Raw genomic sequence first — 18495 nt, forward strand, 5'->3', positions numbered from 1 at the left:
ATCTGCATTCCTACCTAAACCATGAACATTTTCCACCAGTCTGTACGGTTCTTTACAACAATAATCACAGCATGTAGAAGTAGTAAGCAGGTCAGAGACAGAGGCACTCCTCTATCTCCTCTGTCTACACAAACACTCACTCACTCACTCACTTACTCCATAGCCTTTAACAAGATACAAACACGGCATGGGAGAAAGCCATTGGAGTTGTCAGTCTTCAATTTGTACCCATAGATTCAATGACGTGCATCTTGGGAGCTGTCCAGGAAGCTTTTGCCTAACAGCTAATGTATGCTTGTCAAACTGGCTACAGCTGAAAATTACCAAAGTACATTAAAGTCATTGTGTAGTTTTCGTAATGCACGTGAAATTGAGTTATAAAACAGTCTGTAAATCAATTGTGCAAGCTAATTACATCAAAGCTCAGACAATTACTATAGTTCTTTGTTTATCAGTTGCGGTGCATGCCCATAAAGTAAGATCATTCATCGAATTTCCTTGCATTTTTGCAATGGAAAATGTAGAAGGTTCCCTCCCTGCCCTGCTGCTGTTCTATTTTAGTAATATTCATGGTGGTGCAGATGGTCTTTTCTGCTTCACTAGGTTAATACAACCATGTTTGGCTGCAAGGCTGCATTGCTGATTTAGCTGTCTTAACTGCTAGTTCAGCTGGAAAGGATACCCATTGAGAATGTGGCTCACTACTAATACTTTCAGGAATGAAATGGGAAACCCAGATGAGTATCTTTGCCAGTCTTTTTCTAACTGGAAAAGAAACTTCCAATGTTCTGTTTTGATTTAATTGAACTGTCTTTTGACAGGTGGCTCATTTCTACTGTAAAGGCAATTAGGAACTTAATGATCTTTCATATTCTTTCTTTTGTCTCTCTCTTTAAAAAAAGAGAGAAAAGAAACCCTCTTCTATTATTGGACACAATATAGGCAGAGCTCACTTACAATTTGTGTGAACAGGACAGACATTGTCACCTAAACAGCCTGATCTTATCCATTCTATTTATTTAATGACATCATTTGCATCATATTTGCATCTTGTACTTGGAGGTGTTTTCTTCGCTGCATTATTACTGTAATTGTAATTATTTAAACTTGTTCTTGTTTCCATCTTTTAGGGCTGCTCAGATAATTTCTGTTATAGGGTGGCCTATAAATAGCATGAACAAACCAGCAAAAAAAAAAAAAAACATATCTCATGAAACGCTCATGAAAATAATGAGTAGGGCAGATATGTTTGACAAGTCTTGCTAATCCTCTTTCGGAAATATGGATTGAATCAGCAATACAGCAAACCTGCTCAGCAAGGGACTGTCTCTTGGTCTCAACAGAGTTGACTAGACCAAATCATAAACAGCACCTGATCTTATCCATTTCAGACCCACGCAGAAGGGAAATTCTTAAAATTCTTCTAAGTACATTTAAGAATATGTGCTATTATTTCACATTCTTTATAGAAATCCAGAAGTGTGTGTGTGTGTATAGATTATCTATCTATCTATCATCTATCTATCTATCTATCTATCATCTATCATCTATCTAATGCCTCTAGAGCAGTGTTTTTGGACTATGGTTCACATCATCCCTGACCACTGATCCTGCTAGCTAGGGATGATGAGAGCTGTAGTCCAAAAACAGCTGGAGACCCAAGTTTGGGAAACACTCTGAGGATCGTTTTGGCTTTTCTAGTGATACAGCTTCAAGCACCATGAAGTTGCCATTGTTAGATGGTCACATAGGAGATGTTAGCTAAGCAAAATACAATTGTTCCTTACACCAATGGGGAATGCTGCATTCATTATTCTATGTTCAAATTATCACTCACTACATAGATGGCTACTACTCACTGATAACTTTTTCTTCCATGATAAGGTTAATCCAATTTTTAAAACTGTCCAAGTGGGTGTTCATCACCACATTGTGTACTAGTGAACCCTGTAGCTTAATTTTGCTCTGTGTGAAGAATACTTCCTTTTTGCCTGTTCTTACTCTCCTGCCATTCAGCTTTATTCAGGTTCAAGTATTAATGAGAAAAGGTGTGTGTGTAGGGAACCTCTCACTTTCCACTTTTGCTACACCATGTGCTGCAAGGAAGCGTCTCTCACGTGGCTGTGGGACGTGCGCATGTGAAAGATGCTGCAGTCATGGTCAAGTGAATGAGTGGCCAAGGTGGGCCAGCAGGGCCAAGCTGAAAAAAAGCAGGATAGGAAGCCACATCTAGCACAAGTGACCCGAAACAAAGGCAACTCTAGTGGGTGGAAAGCTCAGCAGTCCATTGAACTCAAGGAGCTGGTGTGATAAGGTTAAGATACATACTTGGTATTCACATGTAATACATGACAGTGAAACAGATAGATTTGGGCCATGCTATGCCATGTGGATGGTGGTGACAGATTTGAGGACTAAAGCTGTTAATACTTGCACGATGGACACTTAAGTCTGGTGGGATAAGAGGGTCCATCTTCTTTTATCCTCACCATTAAGAGACAGGAGAATGAAATGAGGATGGGGAGGATTAGGGTGGGGAAACTGAGCCATGCAAGAGTTCCCCTTAAGAGGCATGGATAATTGACCCCCAAAGCAAAGGGTTTAAACAAGGGACACAACTAGGTGAATTCAGAAATATTTAAACTGAATATTTGCATTTAGTTATTGAAATAAAAGTAGCTTGTGGTATTTAATCTGTTACAATCTCTGGACCCTTTTTCTGACATGAAAAATAAATAAATCTGTATCAGGTTGGATAGCACGCCTCTGTTGATGCAATATATGTGATGTTCACAGAGCAATGTTTTCAAGCGATACATCCATGTAGAAAAGTGAGATTAAAATTGATTGTCCCAAAAACTTGGTGGGTAGGACATGATGTCAGATAATCTAAGCCTTCATAAAATGTAACCCCCAAAATCGAAGGCCAGATGTGCATGCTTGATAAAGCTGTTATTTTTGCAACAAACTGCATGAACAGTGAGACTGTCAATCATCTAATACGTGGCTGGTAGGATGTTTTGGGTTTGGTGAGTCTCTATAGAAGAGAGGAAGGTATTCAGATCCAGTAAGTAAGAAACAGCTTTGAATCAGTGCTCAGGAAAGCTGGGCTAGTCATTGAAATAATAGAAGCAGAAGTGGTGTAAATAGGATTTCAATGGATAGAATTACCTGACAATGAGCCTCTTGAAAGGTTGTTGCCATCTGAAATACAAGTAAACTGAATTTACAGATAGCATTCATATTTATTTAAAAAAGAAATAACAGATAATAATAAATCAGTTATAGTTAACCTTAAATGCGGGAAAGATGCATATGTCAATGAGATATACACAGAAATTAGAATTTGGCTCAATGGTTGCCTTTCAATAAATCATAAATATACAGATCCACATGGATGGTATTTAATGTAATACATTGCTTTCGCAGCCAAACACCATTCTGCTTTTATGTGTAAGGGCTTTGGACAGTACAGAATTGTGGCAATAGAGGCCAGCTTCATTGCTTTGACATTTTGGGACCCTGGACAGATGCCCAGCATGTGTGAATGACGGTGTGAGCCCTTTCATTCACAGTCTTGTGCATTTTAAGGAACACTGTTCAAAGTAATTGTGTGAGGTAGTTCATAGAATTGCAGAGTTGAAAGGGATCCCAATGGCCATCTAGCCATCATTCCTCTTTTCTTATAAGAGGAGAACTGATGCAATAATAAATTGGTCAAAACTACCAATGGATCCACTGCCAGTGTTGACACATAACAATAAGCCAAGACTATTGACATAAATAGGGATGGGGGAGAAATTTGGTTTGGAATCTCCCTACCTTGCATTTCATGAAACAATATGCTAACCAAAATGCAGCTAACCTTTGAAAATTGCATTCTCCAAATTTTGGAGCAAAATTCTTCTGTTAAAAAAAACTGTGTACCAAAAATGTATGTATTGGGTTCTTTCTTTCTTTTGCATAAAAACTCATGCTTTAGTCAAAATAACAAACAAAAATGCATTATATTGCAAAACATTGTTTGCAAAACATGCATATTAGTCAAAATTGCATATAATAATGAGTATATTAAGAAACACGTGCCTTAAAATGCTGATGCCGGATGCAAAAATGTGGCAAATTGCTCTTATGATAGGAAAAACGAGAAATGGGCTTAATAAGGCATTGCATGCATTCAGTTCAATTGTTCCCAATCTGCTCTTCTTCTAACAAATACAGGGTTGTTTGATCCTTACCAAGTCGAGATTCATAAACCAACAACAAACCTTGGATTAAGGCTGGTTAGCAATCTGGCTTGCTTGTTAAGAAGAAGCAAACCACAACCCCAGATATCTTGCTAAGCTGACTTGTTTACTGGCTTTTGCCAGAGGAGGAAAGAAGTGGGAGAGATTAGGCTGTCTGATACTGTTCTGCTAAGGGAAACCTTTTAAAGGTGAGTGGGGGTGGTGGACAGACAAATAGATATCAGAAGAGTCTTGGGAGTCAAAAACAGCAAAAGTACAAGATGCTATAGCACTGTGGGTGTGTCCTCCATCTCAGGATCTCCATTGGAGAACTTAAAGGCACAGCCAGCTGAAGATCCTGCTTTGTTGATCAGGCAAATAGTAGGGTTGCCATATGTCTGGAATTTCCCGGACATAGTCAGAATACTGCAATCAGAAGTAGTGCCCAGGAGAAAATTGCTATAGTGTCTGGGGAAATACAGGTTTGTTAAGTGCATGGAATGGAAGGCTGAAATTCCAGCCATAGAAAGATATAGGAGCAGCTTGTGCTATAACAAAAAGTAAGGAGAAGCTTATGCTCTGAATTGCTGCCTATGTGCTATGTAGTCATTATCCCTATGGTATGCCTATTTCTCTCTGACTTAATCCCTGGCCTCCTGTGCCCCTCCCTGGATTGCTTGTTATTTTGGAAAATTAAGTCCCCATTTTAGAAGTGTTTGACAGCTATGTTTGCAGTTACTGTTGATTTTTACTTTCCTTTTGCTAGATCACGAAGGAAAGGATCTTCACCTCTTAACCTAGCCGTACAGACCTCCTGACTTTGATAAGAGAGGAAGACGAGGGTTTCAGACTTTGCTTTCATTTTAATCATTAAATGCTCATCTCAGGCATTAAAATGGTTGCTCTTTGCCTTAGCAACTGGGGATTGTACAGCCCTCATTTCCCTGAACAGGAACTCTTTTCTTGAGCTTCCCTCTTTTTCTTTTGCTCATCCCCTTCTCTATCACACCTCCACATCAAACGTATCTTGCAGAAATAAGGACAGGTACCAACTCCCCCTATCCTTTTTGTCTTTTTATTCCAATGTCACCTCAGTCTTTCTAGAGAGTTAGTCAGTATTTTCCTTAACTCTTTCCCCTTCCCCTATCTTCTGCTGTCAAGCCCAATCAAGTTGCTCTTTTTGAGGATGCAGGGTTGATCTGCTCTCTTTCTTCTCCCTTGCTGTGCTCCTAACTTCTTTCTTGGTTGATCCTCCCCTCCAACACCTCATCTTCCCCTCTACCATTGCCCTGAAGTCTCCCTCCTTCCTTTTGATTCTTGCTTGCCTTAACACTTCCCCAAAGCCCCACAAAACCACCACCCTTTCTTCCTCTGGCATCCCTTTTTTGAAAAGCAAATGTTTCTAGTCAGCATCATTTTCCTGACTAGGTGCCCTGATATCATCTATAGGTTATAAAATGGGTATCAGGGTTGCATATGAGAACTGCAGATCTGTGTGTAAATTGCACACTTCATAACAGAGCCCTAGTATTTATTCCAGGCCTGGATGATCCAAACTCCTCACGTTGTCTGGTAATCTTATCTTACGATATATTTCTGCACTTTCGTTACTTGTCTAAAGAGGCTTTGAGGCCCAAGTATGCACAGTCTACTACTATAGCTCAGAGAAGTCATTTCCACCCACAGGCAGCAAGGTTCCTGGTGGCTATGGCCTATGAATATTAAGGTCTGCTCTGAAACTGCAGGTGCAGATAGTTCTGTGTCTCCAAACCCTTAAATCAGTCGTAAAGAACATGATATCCCTCCCATCAGTCCCAGCCAGCATGGCTAGTGGTCAGGGATGCTGCAATTCAACAAAATCTGGAGGGCCACAAATCAACCACGCCTGCCTTAAGTAAACTGAGAACACCACATTTTACAGCTCCCCAAGCCACATATTGAAAGCCACCGTGGCATCGTTATTGCACAGGAACTGGGAACTGGAATCGTCACTGAGCCATGAAGCTTGCTGGGAGATCTTGGGCCAGTCACAATTGCTCAGCTTAATCTACCTCTCAGGATACCCCTTCTCCTGAACCTTCTCAAGAACAGGAGGGCAGTATAGATTTAGAACAGTGGTTTGCAGAAGGACATAGTTCAGAGGCTGCAGAGGGGAGAAGCTGGGAAATATTGGAAGAGCAACAGCAGGAAGACTCAGTGTCTTTGGAAAGCATTCCTGATCCCCCTTTCCCAGGACCAGGTGTGCACTGAGGGTAGTAGAACAGAGAGCTCAGGGGCAGGAAGCTCAAGATTAGCTGACACAAGGGTGACGTAGAATAGGAGAGATGTAGGGGGTGGGGTGGGACTTTACTTGGAGCAATGCCATTAATTAGGGAAGACTACATTCCTTTGTCTCTGTGAATGCTAATAAATTACGTGGTAAGAACTTTTATTGTTTCTCTGCTTCTTGGCTGCTACTGTGGAAGGGATCGCATCCCCCAAAGCCTGCCAGGGAACCAATATATGTTGGCCTGAGATCCTTGGAGGAAAGGTGGTAAATAAACAAATATAACAGACAACACATTTGGAGATGAAACAAAAGTGGATTTAGGGGAGTGCGACTGCTTTGGTTGCACTGGCCTAGCCCCTGGGGGTGCCACAACTCTGATTTACAATGGAGCATACGCAGGACCGGTGCTAGGGCTTCTTGTGCCCTAGGCAAACCACCTTCTGCCGCCGCCGCCAAAGCCTGCTTTAGCAGGAGGTGGGGGTGGTGGAGAGGCAAGCAGCAGTTTCTCCGCTATAGCAGAGAAGCTGCTGCTCACCCGTCCCGCCGGCCGCCCCCCGCCAAAGCCTGCTTTAGCAGGAGGTGGGGTGGTGGTGGAGAGGCAAGCAGCAGTTTCTCAGCTGTAGCGGAGAAGCTGCTGCTCACCCGTCCTGCCCCCCGCCCCCGCCAAAGCCTGCTTGAGCGGGAGCCGGGGGGTGGTGTAGGGGGCAAGCAGCACCTCTCTGCTCCAGCGGAGAAGCTGCTGCTAGCCCATCCTGCCCCCCTGCAATTGCCTAGTTCGCCTAAATGGACGCGCCGGCCCTGAGCGTAAGAAGCAGAGGGGTGCCGAATTTGGGTGTTGCACAGGGCACTGCTGAAATTTGAGACCCCCAAGATCTGCGGCTGGATGGAGATCCCAAACTCTGAGGGATTCCCAGCTTCAGACAGGCACTTATAACAACGCAGATGTTCACTCATAGAATTACAATATGAGATGCAGGAAGGAATCCTTGGTTACATTATTTATTCATTGCCATGATGTAAAACTGTGCCTTTTTGGATTTATAAGGCCAAGTGCTGCACTAAATAATAAAACAGACAAAGTAAGGTGAGCATCAATAATGTACCATTTTTGCCACATAGGGCTGTCTAACCTTTTGTGCCATTCCCTTCTGTCCAAGTTTCTCTTAGATCTGTTTTACTGTAAGAAAAAAATGAAGAGCTTGGCAAACCTCCTATTGACACTGGTCTGGTCTGAAGGTCACACTTAGTATGTGGGTTCCAGGAGAGAAAGTCTCAGTCGCTCTGCTCCTCCTCGGTCTGCACCACATTAAGCTAAGCCAAAGTTTGGTTAGCATGTCATCCAAATCCAAGCTCATGGTTTAACTCTCTCTATAAGAACATAAGAAAAGCCTGCTGGATCAGGCCAATGGCCCACCTAGTCCACCACCCTGTTCTCACAGTAGCTAACAATATGGCTGTGGAAAACCTGCAAGCAGGACCTCAGCAATAGTTGGGTTGGATCCATTTTATAAAATGATGGGCTGGATCCAATGAAGCTCTTCCACAAACAGCAGGGAGCCGTATGTTCATAGACGGGGCTTCAATCCAGCAAATCCAGTAAATACTTCCACAGAAATGAAGAAGTGGTTTCTTATTTGATTTCTCCTTCTCCCTGTTGACCACCATATCACTTCCATGTTGTTTGAAAGTAGGGATGCCATACGTCCGAAATACCGCAGTCAGCAGCAGTGTCCAGGTGGAAATTGGCAGAATGTCTGGGGATATCCAGACGTTTGGCAACCCAGTGTTGTTTCTGCTGATTATCCATAAAAATAGCAAGTATTTTTTGCTATTTTGCAAAAAAGCTCAACTGTGGCCAAACAAAAAGCTCTATTGAAAGGGTCCCCAACAGATTTTTAGAAAGCTCCAGGAGCAGGAAAAGGAAGAGGAAATTAATGGAAGTTGTCTCCTCCTCCTTTTCCTGTTCACAGAAGTACACTAATGGATCTCCCAATGGAGTCTAACATATTACTTTTTGGAAATATAGATTGCATTGTTATCCATGTACAGTGAAGAAAAAAATGCACATACAAGAAACACAGTCCCTTTCGTCCATATGTAGCATACTGTACTTGTAGTTGTGTCTGATAGATAGGCTTGGCTGCATCTCTCTGCCTTGTGCTGAGGTGTTTGCAAGCAGTGCCAGATTTACGTATAAAACAGCGACAATTTGTTGTTGACAAAGGACAGCTGGACATATAAAGGGCCCCATTACCTTCAGTAGCTTAGGGTCTCATCAAACCTAAATCCGGCCCCGGTTGCAAGCCTGTATTTGGTATCATGTAAGGCGTGAAGTGGCCTCTTTTGCCTGGACTCTTCAATGTTGGCAATATCTTTCGCTTATTCAGGTCAGAATATCCGCAGAGCCTCTCCATAGATAGACAGATGCAGTGCTTTTTCTGGGGGTACGCAGGGGCACGCATACCCCTAAACATTTTGTGAATGTAAGTTTGGCAGTATTTCAATATGAGTAGGAAAATGAGAGTACCTGGTACCCCTAAACATTTTTTTAAAAAGAAAAAAAAGCACTGGGCAGATGGATAAATAAATACACAGGATGATGCACAATGTATACTCTGTTCTTAACTTGAGCCTTTTGGAAATGTGGCAAAAAAGTGAACCCAATGGAAATAAAAAAACCAAATGGTGCAGCCCAATACTTGATTTTAATGGAGATTAATCCCATGTCAGTGTATATAGGACTGCAGGCAAAGGCACGTGTGTTAAGTAAACTGGGATTATTCCTTGTCTTTATCCTATGGAGTGATGAAGTAGTTTATAATGAGATTCTTGGAGATTCACAAATCAATATGGTAATTTTTCAGAAGCACCTTGCCAAGTGCTGACTATGCTTTTCCACCCAATAACTTTTTGATTCTGCATAAACTTTACAATGCATTGGCCATCCAGCTAAAATTCACTTTTAATTGCTTTTTGAGGCAGGTCCACATATTGACACAAGACTTGCCATAATTAGGCTGGCACAAGCAAGTAAGCTTTTCTTCTTCCTTCAAAACAACAACATCCTGATCCTGTACGTACATGAATTTGTGGATAAATTTACTATTACATTACTGTATATGCAAGACCAAATAATTAATGACTTGCACTTCATGATGATTAAACTATACTTTGATAAAATTTCACCAGCATTCTTCAAAGGCTTTTTGTCCAGTTGTATACCTAAAGGAAAAGATAACCAACCAGTTTTAAATGAACTTATGGGTTCAGGATTGCACACGTATTAGTGTCTCAAATAGATTAGTCACTGGGCAGTAGTTCTGTACCATCAAAAGACAGCTACTTTCCACCTTGCTTAATCCAAGGATTTCTGCCCCCTGTTTTTGCGTTCTCATATCCTCTGCCACTCCTTCATATGTTTTCTTCTTCTTAATACTCAGCAAAATACCTGTATCCTTCCTATGCATTCTGATTACCTCTCATGTTGACCAGCTGCTGTTTTACTTTATTTTGTTCCTACCTCTGATAGGTGCTCCCTTTCCACCCTGCCCGAGTTTCCACTTAAAAAAATAAACAAAAAAACACCACTCCCTTATATAACTCCCTTTTCTTTATCTAGGGAAGACGGGTGGCGCTGTGGTCTAAACCACAGAGCCTAGGGCTTGCCGATCAGAAGGTCAGCGGTTCGAATCCCCGCGACGGGATGAGCTCCCGTTGCTTGGTCCCTGCTCCTGCCAACCTAGCAGTGTGAAAGCACGTCAAAGTGCAAGTAGATAAATAGGTACCACTCCGGCGGGAAGGTAAATGGCATTTGCGTGCGCTGCTCTGGTTCGCCAGAAGCGGCTTAGTCATGCCAGCCACATGACCCGGAAGCTGTACACCAGCACCCTCGGCCAGTAAAGCAAGATGAGCGCCGCAACCCCAGAGTCGTTCACGACTGGAACTAATGGTCAGGGGTCCCTTTACCTTTACCTTTTTTTTTATCTGGGAGCAAGATTACACAGCTTGTATTTAAGGGCTCAACATTTTACCCCATCTGATCACAACAATGTGGAAGCACTGATCCCCAAGCCTCACTGGTTTTATAGGGACCAATGGCTTCCCGGAAGGGGGTCATACCTGCATTTCCCAGGAAAATTTGAACCATAGGAAGCTACGTGCAGCCACTCCTGCCCAGAAATGGTCTAGCCACTGCTATTTATGGTCTGGGTCCAGATTAGATGACTACATTGTGTTAGACATCTTTGAAGACTTGTTGGTTCTTCTGTGTATGGCAGCTAGACTACACAAGATGATCTGAGTCCTTCTGACCAGTTTTTACCCAGGAAGCCTTATGTGATTTCAGATCTGGGTATCTCAAGGGCTGCTTTAGACAAGTCTGCTCATTCACACATACCATGTGCAGAATTTCCTTCTCCAGGAGTGCCAACTTGGGCCCCATGACTGTGGGTGCTCAGGGCCGTGGGTGCCATGCAGCATGCATGACTCTGGCACTGAAATTTGTGGGCGCCTAGCCCCTTCATGGGGAATTTTTGCGAGCGCCCAGGCACCCAGGGCCCCAGGGAGTTGACACCTGTGCCTTTTTCCACATGCACCCTTCTCAAGTCAAGGCTACTTAGATGGCAAGCTGGGACTGAGCTTTATTGGTCATAGAACTTTGCACTGGGATGCTCTATCAAGAGCTGTTCACCAGTCCAGGCAGCAGCAGAAAACAGGTTTATTTGCCCAGCCTTTTGGTTTTAACGGTGCTGCTTTCTCTCTGCTAGTTGTTTGTTCACTTTTACTGCTGTTTTACAGTCTGTTGTTTCGTAAGTGGTTTGGTTTTTATCATTCTTTCATTTCATCCCCCCCAAGCCATTTTGCAAATCTTTAATTTAAATTCAGGATATAAATGTTTTGAATAAATACAATAAACCAATGGTGGTATTTCAACATAGGGAGACTTCTAAGTCAATATGCAAAGGGTTTCACTTTTCCTGACTTGTTTCCACTTTGCTGTGCAGCGAGGAAAACTACCTTTGTTTACTCAGAAGGAAATTCTACTCTGCTCCATGGGCCTTTCTCCCAGGTAAGTGAATATAGAATTGCACCTCCAAAAACTATAGCATTGTTCAGATTTTTTAAAAGTCAAAAATCCCACTGAGTTAGCTCAAGCCTCTTCCATGAGCCTATGACAGCTGTTTGGATCCTGGCCTTCATTTTCCTTTAATTTATCTCAAGCCATTAAAAAAGGGCTTCTTAATTTTAGACATAGTAACAATAGATTATTGTACAAGAGTTACAACATGCACCGTGGTGACTAATGGAGAAGTTTAGAAACTTGAGCAAATGTCAGTTTGTTCCCTGAATTACTCTGACAGCACAATCCCACACACATTTACTCGGAAATAAGGCCAGAATATAATGAGTTTTACTTTTGAATAATCCTGCACTGTTAACTATCCAGAATTATGTCTTATTTACTTGATCTGTATTGAGCTGAAGTTGTGTACAGTGGTACCTTGGTACTCAAACTTAATCCATTCTGGAAGTCCATTCCAAAACCAAAGCGTTCCAAAACCAAGGTTCGCTTTCCCATAGAAAGTAATGCAAGATGGATTAATCTGTTCCAGACTTTTAAAAACAACCCCTAAATCAGCACTTTAACATGAGTTTTACTAACTAATGAGACCATTGATCCATAAAATGAAAGCAATAATCAATGTACTGCAGTCGCACAATCAATCAGTAGCTGAACTGGGTTCCATACAGTCACAAAAACAGAACAAAAAGCCGCAGAAACAAAAGAAATGCAAAATAAATAGCAAAAACAGACAGACCTCAGCGTGGCACTTAAAATGGAATCGGAAGCATAACACTCAAAATGGAGCACATTTGGCTTCCCAAAAAAGTTCGGAAACCGGAACACTTACTTCTGGGTTTGCAGTGTTTGGGTTCCAAGTTGTTTGAGTACCAAGGCATTTGAGAACCAAGGTACCACTGTATTAGGTACCTAAGATTCAAGAAAGATGTTGCATAACATCATGTAAAATGTCATTAAAAGCACACGAATAATGGATTTTGTGTGTGTGTGTATAAATTTAAAAATAATGATCTTTGGTTGAAAGGCTTTCTGTTTGTAATATAATGTTTCATCTTCAACTTAAAATGAACGTTGCCCAGCTTTAGGCTCCACTGAAAGAGACTTTTAAATTGTGCAACATGCTTTCAGCATTAGAAATTTCTTGGTTCCCTAAGCAGAGGCCATTAGATAACTCATACTGCAGAAACTTGCTTCAGTAAGCAGAATGGGGAAATTGCTGTTTTAACTCCTCTTGCCCCTCTCCCCATGAAGTTCTATGGCACAAATGTTATCAAACAGAGACACAGGGTTTCAAAATCAATGATTCCATATCATAAGAGTTCCTGAGAAGGATTCAGAACTGTAGCACAGGGAGCAATTGATTATGGCCTATGACACACAGATGTGCAACTCTCTTAAAAACTTTCAGGGCAGGCCTTATACCCCATCACATATTCCTGAACTTTGGCCTTCATATTGTCAAGAAATGATTGCAGTTTTTTCTCCCCTGCCCATTCTGCTCAAATCCTAAAAGTGTTACAGTGGAGTCTATGAGAATTCCAAAGCACATTAGGGAGAATTCAGATGTGCAGTTTGGGGATTTTGTGCTTACTTAACTGTTCTCAATTACACAGAACGATGGCCACAAACATGGACCCCTTTGAAGGACGATTAGACAAAATAATGGAGATTAAGGATCTCAGTTGCCACAATGACTATGTTCTAACTCCATTATCAGACACTGGTGTTGTTTAGTCATTTAGTCGTGTCCGGCTCTTTGTGACCCCATGGACCAGAGCATGCCAGGCACCCCTGTCTTCCACTGCCTCCCGCAGTTTGGTCAAATTCATGTTGGTAGCTTCGAGAACACTGTCCAACCATCTTGTCCTCTGTCGCCCCCTTCTCCTTGTGCCCTCAATCTTCTCCAACATCAGGGTCTTTTCCAGGGAGTCCTCTCTTCTCATGAGGTGGCCAAAGTATTAGAGCCTCAGCTTCAGGATCTGTCCTTCCAGTGAGCACTCAGGGCTGACTTCATTCAGAATGGATAGGTTTGATCTTCTTGAAGTCCATGGGACTCTCAAGAGTCTCCTCCAGCACCATAATTCAAAAGCAACAATTCTTCAGTGATCAGCTCTCACATCCATACATCACTACTGGGAAAACCATAGCTTTAACTATACGGACCTTTGTCGGCAAGGTGATGTCTCTGCTTTTTAAGATGCTGTCTAGGTATAAAGCCCTATATTGTTCTGGACCAGGATGTCTGAGAAGCCACCTCTCCACCTCCATCCCATTCCATGCCTTTAGGATGAAGCTCTGATAATGGCATTATGTGGCTCAAGCACACACTGTTAGCACTGCAGCACCAGTTTTCCAGAATCAGAAAGGAAGCAAGCCCCAAATTATGTTTTCTACATTTCTTGAAAACCTTCCTTTTCTCCAAAGCCCTCCCAATTTCATATATTTAATCTCTGCAGTTTTAAATTATGGTTAGCGTTTACCTTTTCGATACTGCTTTATGATCTGTTTTATATTTTAAGGCATTCTGTACCTTAAATGCAGAGCGGTTTATAAATTCAGAACAAATGACTGAAATCTACTATTAAATGCAACGAGTGATGGAGCTTTTCCTCCTTATTTTATGCAGCCTTTCCAGAGCCTAATAGCCTTAGCTAAACCTAATAGCTTTAGCTAAACTTAATAGCTTAGGAGCAAAGCTGAGCAAATAATTCATGAGTAATTTGTTTAACAAATCTAGCCTCTTATTGTGCCATTAGAATATCTGCAAGCAGATTATGGTTCTCCTTTTTTAAAAAAACAAAAACAAAACAACACTCCATTCATATGGTTTTGCCTCCTAATTGGATGAGCAGGCAGACATTCTTCCTGATATAGACATGTGTGTGTATGTTTAAAATTGGATTTCTAGGCACTGATGGCCTTCAGCAATGATACTGCATTTTGTAAGTACATCTATCGAAAAGCATTCTTTCATAAAGTAGAAGCAAAGGGGATGTAAACATATTTTTTTTTTAAAGCACAGTGCAAATGAAGATTCTTTTCCTTAGTAGTAACTAAGTTCAGATCCACGCTATATATTTAAAGGACAGGCTCTGGGAACCAAAGTTGGTTTGCTGGGAACTGTAGCTCTGTGAGGGGAGCTATGTGCTTTGACTGTATGGTGACCTAAGATACACTTCAGAAATTTAAACCTACAGAAATTTAAACCTCAGGGAGAATCCTATACTGTACAATTTTCTTGTTTAGCCACTTTTCACGTGCAGATTAAGCCCTCTTTTGTACTACGTATTATTTCACTTTAACAGCCTTCCCTCTTTGTATACCTCCACTGCATATGTTCACGGCCACATCTGCACAATACATTTAAGAAGAGTTTGGATTGGATATCCCGCTTTATCACTACCCGAAGGAGTCTCAAAGTGGCTAACATTCTCCTTTCCCTTCCTACCCCACAACAAACACTCTGTGAGGTGAGTGGGGCTGCACTCTTATACCACTCTGACGGTCACGACTCCCCCCACAGAATCTTGGGAACTGTGATTTGTTAGGGGCGCCGACCTTGTTGTTGATGGCTGTTGATCTGATTTCATTCTGATGTAAATTATGACCCATCACTCCGTATTGTTTTCTTAATATAGAAAGTGAAAGATGAAGAAAGCCATCTCTGTACAGTGGACGCTCGGGTCGCGAACGCGTTCCACGCGGGAGGCGCGTTCGAAACCCGCATGTTCGCAACCCACACCGCTGCATCTGTCTACGCGCGTGACGCAATTTGGCGCTTCTGCGCATGCGCTGAAACCCTGAAGTAACCCGTTCCGTTACTTACGGGTTCGGCACGGTGTGCAACCCGAAATCGCGCAACCTGAAGCAGCCGTAACCCGAGGTATGACTGTACTTCCCTCAGTCACAGTTATGGTTACAGTTTTGTTTTTTCCCTAGTTTTCTTTTGATTGATTTGCCCAATGATTTTTACAACGTATTGATATATATATATATATATATATATATATATATATATATATAGGCATTGTGTTCTCAAACATTAATAAACATCGAAGTAAAAATAATAAAAAAATTAAAAAATTGTCCAGTAGCACCTTATAGACCAACTAAGTTTGTTCAGATATCTGTATCTGAAGAAGTGTGCTTATTTAGTCATACAGATATCTGAACAAACTTAGTTGGTCTATAAGGTGCTAATGGACAATTTGTTTTATTTTATTTTAATTTCGATTGTGTCAGACCAACACAGCTACCTACCCAAATTTATAAACATGCTGGGGTTTTTTGTTGTTGTTTTTTAAAGTGCATGCCTTCTGCACTCACTCACTTTACTTTCAGGCGTTTTGAATAACACATTTTTCGGGAACATGCCTGCAGCAACACGCTATGCATTGTGTTGAAGGCATGTGTGAAGCCATGGTTACTAAACATTCTAAAACATTCAAACTAGTTAATCAATCAGTGTTGCCTTTTTATGACCGTGACTGACGTTTTCACCTGGGAGATGCCACAAATGGAAATTTGGACCTTTTTGCATGCAGTGCATCTGCTCCGCCCCTGAGCTACAGCTCCTTCATTTGGACACAGCATACCTTTAACACACGATTTTTAAAATCTAATATGACTAAATAAATTTGTATCCTACACCTCATCCAACATAAAAGTACAAAATGAAAACACAGAATGCATAATGAAAACAAAAGCAGAACAAAGCCATAACCCCCTTCCCACAGATACAGTTCAAAGGCCATAGAATGCTAATCAGCCAAAAACCTGGTTGAAGAGAAACGTTTTTGCCTGGTGTCTAACGATTGCTCCCCACAAATGGGGGGCGACGTTTGCGTGGTCGTGTGCAGCCCCTTGAGCTGCTAGGCGACACCTGGTAGTTTGGACTGGCTGCGCCTTCCCCCAGGAGGGATACCTGGGGTCTCCACCTACACCAGCTAAGTGCCCAATCCCACCTGGGGGAGGCGTTGCCAGGGGATTGGCCAGGGAAGGGGAGGGACCACCCAGCCCACACAATAGAAGGTATAGCTTACCAGGAAGCAGCAGTCAGGCTCCAGAGCTTCTCCCACCCTCCACTCCCTCAATTAACACTTATTTTTGCAGGTTAACCTCTTCTCCACAGGTACGCAGGTGCTGCTATGTCAAGGCCACTGTTGATGGGCAGGAAAGGAATTTCCCTGCATTGGCAGATTTCGCCTTTCCTGTAGCAATTTGTCACAACTTTGGCGGTTTCAGGCCTTGGGCGGAATCCTTTAGTCATCTTCCTAAATGGGGGGGGGAGCGTGGGGTGGTGACTCCACACCCCCAGTGCGGCGGCAATACCAGGGTTCCCCGTTAAAGGGGTATTGGGGGAGGCATTTGACCATACGCCGAGAGGATGTCATTGCTCTCCCCCACCAGTGGCGGGATATGTTCTCCAGAGCTAGCCCAATCCCCACACATTCTGGATAACCCTGAAGTTTCCCAGATCCCCGGCTGGGGCCTGGGAAAGATAAATGCCCAATGCCTGAGCCAAGGACTCTCTACACCTGAATCTTAATAAAATTGTGGCCAATTTTAATCCCATAGCATGTTGTCTTGTGTCATTATTCCGCTCGGGGGTCGCCTGGGGGTTGGGGGACTCCGCCTGTCAACTCAAAGATATCAATGAAGACACCTGGTGAGCATCCCTGGGGAGAGCATTCCACAAGTGGGGAGCCACTGCAGAAAAGGTCCACTCTCATGTTGCCATCCTCCGGACCTCTTGTGGAGGAGCCGCATGAAGAAGGGCCTCAGAAGATGATCACAGGGTCTGGGTTGGTTCATATGGAAAGAGCTCCTTGGTGTATTGCTGCCATGAGCCATTTAAGGCGTCATAGGTCAGAAACAGCACTTTGAATTGTGCTCAGAAACCAATTGGCAGCCAGTGAAGTCAGGCCAGGATTGGTGTAATATGCTCAAACCGTCTCGTACCAGTAAGCAACCTGGCTGCCAAATTCTGCACCAGCTGGAGTTTCTGTACCGCCTTCAGAGGCAGCCCAACATATAACGTGTCACAGTAATGTAACCTAGAGGTTACCAGAGCATAGACAACAAAAATTAGGCTATTCCTGTTCAGACATTTGAAACACATTTCCCCGACTCAAACTACAGTGCCCAGAATTCTTTGTGGGGTAGAATGTGCTATGAATATGTTTTAAATGTATAGTGCATACACAGCCCAAGAATCTTCGTTCCAGGGAATGTGTTAAAGGCCAAAGTTCTACCAAGAGTAGCACATCATTCGTTCCATGCCCTACGACACACCCACCCAAGTTCCCATAGTAAACACACTTACGGTTTGCAACTTTGGCTGAGAGTATCTGGTTCAGTTTCTCTGGAGACTCTACATTCTCCTCATCCGTTACGTATTCAAAGCTAATAATGAACATCATGGCAACTCCTTCTTGGTTTTTCACTGGGATGATGTGGGTGTTGCAAATGAAGGTGGACCCTAGAAAGGAGAGAGAGAGAGAGAGAGAGAGAGAGAGAGAGAGAGAGAGAGAGAGAGAGGAACAATTTAAGCAAAGGTTTGTAAGTGAAATCATTCCTCCCCAGTGATTCCTATACCAGTCATTCTAGGAATATGTTAACTGTTTTGAGAAACACGATCATTCGTTTGATTTAAGGACAGGCAAATGTTTTCTGACAATCGATCAACCATGTAGTGATTTCGAGAAGCTCCCATATTTATGTCACTGCCAGTGTGTTCCTACACTTGCCAACTCAGAGGCAAGTCCTATTGTGTTTAAAGAGACTTGCTTCCAAGCAGTGCTGGATGGTGGCCATTTGGACTGGTAGGGTGTCAGACAGGGAGCTCAAATTGGATGCAGAATGGGAGAAATGACAGGCAGAGCCAACTAATTCTACTTCTGTCCCCAACTTCCTCT

General features: G+C 42.6%; 1 protein-coding gene across 8 annotated transcripts in view; it reads right to left on the bottom strand.

Annotated features, from left to right (window-relative positions):
* The window catches only part of KCNH7 (potassium voltage-gated channel subfamily H member 7), a 271437-nt gene that overhangs the window by 84638 nt on the left and 168304 nt on the right, over positions 1-18495 (bottom strand). For all 8 annotated transcript variants that reach the window (XM_033166087.1, XM_033166070.1, XM_033166053.1 and 5 more), the window contains exon 3: positions 17904-18059. In XM_033166087.1, coding sequence (XP_033021978.1) covers positions 17904-18059 — 156 coding nt within the window. The remainder of the gene's footprint in view (positions 1-17903; positions 18060-18495) is intronic.

This window comes from Lacerta agilis, chromosome 1 (genome assembly GCF_009819535.1).
Source record: "Lacerta agilis isolate rLacAgi1 chromosome 1, rLacAgi1.pri, whole genome shotgun sequence".
NCBI lineage: Eukaryota > Metazoa > Chordata > Lepidosauria > Squamata > Lacertidae > Lacerta > Lacerta agilis.